At 45.9% G+C, this 7,175-nt stretch overlaps 1 protein-coding gene across 1 annotated transcript in view; it reads left to right on the top strand.

Annotated features, from left to right (window-relative positions):
* LOC110573724 (zinc finger protein 154-like) overlaps positions 1-4,213 on the top strand; it is a 5,797-nt gene extending 1,584 nt beyond the window's left edge. Inside the window, exons 3-5 of the mRNA XM_021682334.2 lie at positions 736-857; positions 2,634-2,701; positions 3,224-4,213. Of these exons, the coding sequence (XP_021538009.2) occupies positions 736-857; positions 2,634-2,701; positions 3,224-4,177 (1,144 nt within the window). The 3' untranslated portion in view covers positions 4,178-4,213. The remainder of the gene's footprint in view (positions 1-735; positions 858-2,633; positions 2,702-3,223) is intronic.
* Positions 4,214-7,175: the final 2,962 nt, after the last annotated feature.

The following is a 7,175-nucleotide window of genomic DNA, read 5'->3' as shown; positions in this document are numbered from 1 at the left end:
GGCCTGGGATAGGGAACCAGTGGGGCTGAGTTCTGAATGAGGTTTAGGTGTGGCTGGAGAGGACAGGAAGGGCAGCACAGAAGTTGAAGAGGGCCAGAGATATCTGAGATGTGCATGTGGTTCTGGTCGGTGAGGCTGAAGCGAAGAACAGAGCCAGCTTTCTCTCTAGGAGGGGGAGGCTTTCCTAGCAGGATTCTGGAGTGCCCTTGGAGTGGAAGGCATTGGAGGTCTGGATAATACTGGATTCCATTTGAGTTTGCAAGCAAGCACTGTCAGTCTAGGGAGATGCCTGTGTGTGGGGCTAGGGGGTCGTGGTGGTGGTGGAGAGAGCGCCTCTGTGGGCTCCAGAGATGTAAAAGGTACAGTCTGTACATCACAAGTGCAGTGATGTGCATGTGGAGAGGGACTGTGAACTAACGGCCCCAGGGTCCTGGTGTTGGGGACTTAAGGTTGAAGGGAGAGCCCAAATTGGTTGAGTCTGGGACACTTAGTCTGGAGGACTGCAGGGGTATTGCTTAGCAGGAGCGTTGGGGCCCTATGTGCCAGGCCCAGAGTTTAGGTGGCGTTTATCTGATGACGTGCCGTTGTTGCTGAGGGTTGTACACCGTGAATAATGGGACCATGAGGAGAGACCAGCAGTGGTGCCAATGGGGTGATTTTTGTGGGCGAAGGGATTATAGGTCCTTAGGACAGGGGCTCTTTGGGGTTTCATCTGTCTCTGTCCTGACAGGACAGTGTGACATTTGAAGATGTGGCCGTGTCCTTCTCCTGGGAGGAATGGGGGCTCCTTGATGAGGCTCAGAGACGCCTGTACCTGAATGTGATGCTGGAGAACTTGGCTCTTGTGGCCTCACTGGGTAAGGCCCTCATTCCCTCCCCAGGGACCTGGGCTTTCTGCTTTTATCCCAGGGATAGCTCCCTATTTCTCCCAGCACAAACATGGGCATTGCTTCCTTCCCCAGTTCCCTGGTTAGTTGTAGTCCTTAGGGCTAGTTGAGTGCACTGCACCAAAGCCTCACTGGGAAGGTATTCGGGGTCAGAAGTCTTGCAGTTATGCTAATGGCTTCCACCTTGCTTGCCCTTCAGCTGTCTGGCTGACTCTGTCCAAGTCCACTGCACCTCTCTGCCCCAGGTTTTGCCCCCTTCCTATAGGTGATGACATTTCCTGTCCCTGCCTGCTCCAGGAATTGTAGTCACTGACATGGTCAGTACTTATGTGGACTACAGGCAGTTCTTACAGGATCCTCCTCTGAGGATTTTTTGGTAATACTAGTTTTCTTTCCTCTGGTCTGTTATGTGTTAAGTTGCTCTGGGCCACTGCTGGTCACTCATCTGTCCCACCTTTCCCTTAGAACTTGCATCATGCAGGTCCCATTTAGTGCCCGAACCAGGGGATATGGAGGAGAGCCCTGGGTGCTTCCCAGGATGAACATGACTCCAGCCACAGCAAGGTGGGCTCAGAGGAGCCCTGGCCCTGAGAAGTGTTAAGTAGGAGAGAACTCTGTGTTCAGATGATACCAGAAACCTGTCCTATTCCACTGGTGGCCATTGGCCACCTCGTTTCTTTTTCTTTTTTTTTTTTTAAGATTTTATTTATTTATTTGACAGAGAGAGACACAGCGAGAGAGGGAACACAAGCAGGGGGAGTGGAAGAGGGAGAAGCAGGCTTCCCGCTGAGCAGGGAGCCTGATGCGGGGCTCGATCCCAGGACCCTGGGATCACGACCTGAGCCGAAGGCAGACTCTTAACGACTGAGCCACCCAGGCACCCCGGCCACCTCGTTTCTACTTTTACTTCCCCATTCTTGACACTTGCTAACTTGTCATTTCTGCTCTGAATTTGGTTAATTCTCACCTCTCTGGACTCCACATGTCACCAGTTCCTCTTATTGCTTCCTCTGTAGTGCTTTCTCACATCGCCCTACACATTTTGTATCATGAAGTGTGTACATATCCTCACATAGTTCTTTTTTTTTTTTTAAGATTTTATTTATTTATTAGTGCACGAGCGGGGAGAGGGGCAGAGGGGCAGAGGAAGAGGGAGAAGCAGACTCCCCGCTGAGCAGGGAGCCCTATGTGGGACTCCATCGCAGGATCCTGTGATCATGACCTGAGCTGAAGACAGATGCTTAACCGACTGAGCCACCCAGGCGCCCCTACTCACATAGTTCTTAAACACCAGCTCTCTTACACTTGGATTTTCCTGAGCTTAGATACACCTTTCTACAGTTGTCAGCAAGGATTTGCTGGAGCCTGCTGCCCCTCTCTGTGCCACATCCCATCCTTGTGTTCTTCACCTGGAGAGGCCACCCTCACTGTCTGACCTGTAGAGGCCCAGTACTAAACAGCAGCAGCTTCTTTTTTTTTTTAAGATTTTATTTATTTGAGAGAGAGAGCAAGTGCACAAGTGGGGGGGAGAGGCAGAAGGAGAAGCAGACTCCCTGCTGAGCGGGAAGCCTGACTGAACCATCCAGGTGCCCCACAGCAGCAGCTTCTTTACCCTGACCCCAGCTCCTTCATCCTGGAAACAGTGCCATCAGCACATTCCTTGGTGTGTTGGACACACATTTGTGATGGTGTTGCCTCTTCCCACTACTGCCTATGTCTACTTCACTAGAATTTCTCTGCTTTCAGGTTGCTGGCATGGAGCAGAGGATGGGAAGGCACCTTCAGAGCAGGCTGCTTCTATAGGAGTGTTGCAGGTCAGGACTCACCATGCAGGCCCATATCCCCAGAAGGCACACCTCTGTGGGATATGTTGTCTGGTCTTAAAAGACATTTTGGGTGTGGCTCTGCATCAGAGAACACGTCCCCAGTTGAGATCTTACACATGTAGGAAACAAGTCTGTTTCACTGCAAACCTTCGCCAGCATGGGAAGCAGCACAGTGGAGAGAAACTGTTGAAATGGGCTTCATTTGTGAAGAGCTGCAGGTCCCATGTGTCAGGGAAGTCCTTTACCAATGGGGAGGTTGATAAGGATTTCCTCGCTAGTTCAGGCCAGCACCAGCACCAGGCCACTCATAATGGGCAGAAACCACACGGTTGCACCGTGTGTGGGGAAGCTGTTCACAGTGGGAAGAGCCGTTGCAGTTGGTGTAAATGCAGGAAAACCTTTAGCTACAAATACACTCTTGCTCAACACCTGAGTGTCCGCACTGGAGAAAGGCCTTATGAGTGCAGTGAATGTGGGAAATTCTTCACCCGAAGGTTTAACCTCTTTCAGCATCAGAAAGTCCACACTGGAGAAAGGCCCTATAATTGCAATGAATGTGGGAAATTCTTCACCCACATCTCCAGTTTCATTCAACACCAGAGAATTCACACTGGGGCAAAGCCTTATAAATGCAGCAGATGTGGGAAATTCTTTGGCCAGAGCTCCAGCCTTATTGTACACAAGAGAGTTCACACTGGAGAAAAGCCTTATGAGTGCAGTGAATGTGGGAAATCCTTTAGCCAAAGTTCCAGTCTCATTAAACATCAGAGAGTTCACACTGGAGTGAGGCCTTACGAGTGCAATGAATGTGGGAAATGTTTTGGTGACACCTCCAGCCTCATTAAACACCGTAGAGTTCACACTGGAGAGAAACCTTATGAGTGCAGGGAATGTGGGAAATTTTTTAGCCAAAGTTCTGGCCTCATTCAACACCAGAGAGTTCACAGTGGAGAAAGACCTTATGAGTGTAAGATATGTGGGAAATCCTTTACCCGCAACTCTGACTTCATTCAACACAAAAGGGTTCACACTGGAGAGAGGCCTCATGAGTGCAGGGAATGTGGAGAATTCTTCAGTGACACCCAGTTTGCTCAACACCAAAAAATTCACATCAGAAAAAGGTCTCATGAGTGCAACAAATGTGCAAAAGCTTTCAGCCGAAGGTCTAACCTCATTAGACACCAGAAAGTTTACCACCACACAGAAAGGCCATATATGTGCAGCAGATGTGGGAAAACCTTCAGTCAGTGGTCTGCTGTGATTCAGCACCAGAAAGTTCACAACGCAGATCGGCTTTATGAGTGCAGTGAATGTGGGAAAGCCTTTAGCCGAAGGTGTAACCTCATCCGACACAAAAAAGTCCACACTGGAGAGAGACCTCATGAGTGCAGTGAATGTGGGAAAGCCTTCAGCCGGAAGTCTCACCTCATTGGGCACCAGAAAGTTCACACAGCAAAGCCATAGCCATGCAAGGAGCAGGCTTTCTACATGTTTGATACAATGACATTGGAGGAGAGCCTTTGTGAGGGAGACATCTTCCTGAAGTTGAACTCATACCTCTGAATATACACCAGGGAAGATTCCCTGTAAGTTCCAGGTACGTGGGAAGCTTCTAGGAACCATATTGCGCTTCCTAACTGGCTTGGGGTCCTTGCTGAAATTGTGTGACTGCCAGTTTTCATAGTATAAGTCAGCGCTACTGCCTAGAAAGGCCCCCATGGTATGCATCAGTTATCCCACTGTTTAGGGAAGTAGATCTCTGTGTTCTGTCTGGAGAAAAGAATGAGCAACCTGAGCCTTTAGAGTAACATCATTCCCTTTTCTCTGATTAATGTGTATACCTGACCCAGTTTTCTCCCAAAAGACCTTATCTGGGTTCTATTGGTGGCTTGCAGAGAAGGTTTGTCTTCAGGGACACTGTTTTCATATGACACTTGTGATGGATTTTTCCAGTCTCCATGTCACCAACCCATAAACTGCCTGCCTGACCTTGCTATGACTTGCGCAATAATAAAGGCCTTATTGTTTAAGCCACCTTTAATCTTGGGGGTTGTATTCACTAACTGGTTGCTTTGAAAACATCATGAAGGGGTAAGTGGCTTATGTGACAGTTCCCAACTTTGGTGTGCCTCCAAGGGCAACAGGCTTTGTACAACTAATACGCAGCCTGGAAGCCAAGATTTTTTTGTGGGCCCAAAGGTCACATTGAGGAGCAGGCACTTGTGACCATTCCCAGTGTTTCTGGGATTGGTTCCTTTGTTTATAGTGTGTATCATGTAATGACCACACAGCTAAGGGGACTTTCTTCCCCAGGTCCTTCAGAAGAGTCACGTGCCCTGATGCCCAGAATTTGGTAGGGTAGTGTCACTGGTTTTAACACTAAAGGGCTCATAGTTGGTGGGAATCATAATTCCCGGGGGGGGGGGGGGAATCATCATTGGCGAGAAACATTGGGTTGATAGGGAATGCTGGAGCCTGCAGTAAAGTCGATGGAACATCCCTCTTCTAAAAGTGCACCCACAGCTATTCCAGTGTCTCTGGCTGTGTTGAGTGAGTATGTACCTCCTGGCCTGTGTATCTTGAATAGCTGAGGTCACTGGCAGAGAGAAATTAAGGTTTTGTGGATTCCTGTTGCTTTCTGGGCTGTTGACCTTAAGACTGCACATGCAGGAAAACAAGGATAGAGAGAAGGGAGATCTCTTAGTCCAGCGGTATGGCCTTTGTGACTAAGGTGGAAACATCCTCCATTGTTCACCAATATTTGCTATCACTGAGGTAAGGCATCCCTCCCAAAACATTAGGAGAGAGGTGATAGAGATAATAGAGGGTTGCCAGATTTGATTTTTTTTTTATAAGGAGTGGGAGAGATTCTTTTATTTGAACCATTGCTTAAAGCTTTAAGTTATAATGACGTACAGTAAACTGCACATATTTAAAATGTATAGTTTGATAAGATTTGACAGTATAATCCACAAAATCGTCATAATTGTGATAATGAGCATATAAGTCCCACACATATTTACCTCATAATTTTTATTAATCTCTCTCCCTGCCCTCTCTGGCTGTCTGGACAAACTTGGATTTACTTTCCTTTACAGTAGACTACATTTTCTAGAATTTTATATGATTGGAATCATAAAGTATTTATTTTTTTCTGGTTTCATATATACTGCATAATTACCTTGAGATTTTAAAAAGTTCATTCCTTTCATTGCTGAGTCGTATTCTGTTATATGGATATACCACTATTTGTTTTTCCATATATCTGTTCCTTGGCATCTGGGTTTGCAGGTTTTGACTATTACAAATAAGACTTCTGTGAAGATTCACATATAAATCTTTATACGGATACATGTTTCATTTTTCTTGTGTTAATACGTCTGAGTGCAATGCTTGAATCATAGGGTAGGTGAATGTTTAACTTTTTAAGAAATTACCAAACTGATCTGAAATGGTTATTTTTTATATTTCCTACCAATGGTATATGAGAGTTTCACTACCTCCCTGGTTCCTGTGACACATTGGAATTTCCACTTAACTCCTCCCTCCATAGGGTCCATCTGCAAGGATATAAAACCACTCACAACCAGGCTTGAATAGCTCTTCAGCAACTGAGTCCCACTGCACATGTTGCCTGTAATCTGGTCCCTTTGGTTTGGTGGTGTCCTATGTGACAGGCATAGCAGGAGGTGACAGAATGTTTGCTGACTTTCTTGTGCTATCTGTGTAAGGAATAATCTTTCTCAGTCCATTTGGGCTTGTGGTTTCCTTACCAGCCATACCTATGGCAGATTGGCAAGCAAAACCTAGCAGCTCCTGCTGCATAAAGATTGCTTGGCTGCTTGACACCACACCTTTCATTACCATGACTTTCTTGTTTCTTCATATCTAGTAAAGAAGTCACCTTTTGGCTTTCTCTTTCAAAGTTACCTGTCAGCAAAACCATTGTAAAAGGGGCTATGTATAACACTGGAGAAACATCTTTTGTAACAGACTAATATATCTATTAAATAAAGCATAATAGTTATTTTCAAAGTGAGGACATTAGTAATATACTACAATATAAAAGTTGTGATAATGTGGAAATATTGGACATTGAATACAGTGGTTTCATAAAGTACACAATAAGGAGAAATAAATTTCTATACAACTAAAATTAAAAATATCAGGGGCTCCTGGCTGGCTGTCAGTAGAGCATGCAGCTCTTGATCTCTGGGTCATGAGTTCAAGCCCCACGTTGGGTATAGAGCTTACTTAAAAAAAAAAAAAAGATTTCTCTCAGATGGAGAAAATCTTAAAGCAGTCAGAAAGGAGTAAAGCCAATGGAAATTTTAAAGGAAAGCTAAAAATCTAAAACATTAAAGAAGAAGCAGACATATATCTAGATAATACAATGCAAAGAAGGAGAAATTACAGAGGGGGCATGTTTAGAACAGGGAAACACATGCTGCCTAGACCCATT

The sequence above is a fragment of the Neomonachus schauinslandi genome, chromosome 16 (genome assembly GCF_002201575.2).
Source record: "Neomonachus schauinslandi chromosome 16, ASM220157v2, whole genome shotgun sequence".
NCBI classification, from domain to species: Eukaryota; Metazoa; Chordata; class Mammalia; order Carnivora; family Phocidae; genus Neomonachus; species Neomonachus schauinslandi.
This window is presented reverse-complemented; position numbering and strand designations above follow the sequence as displayed.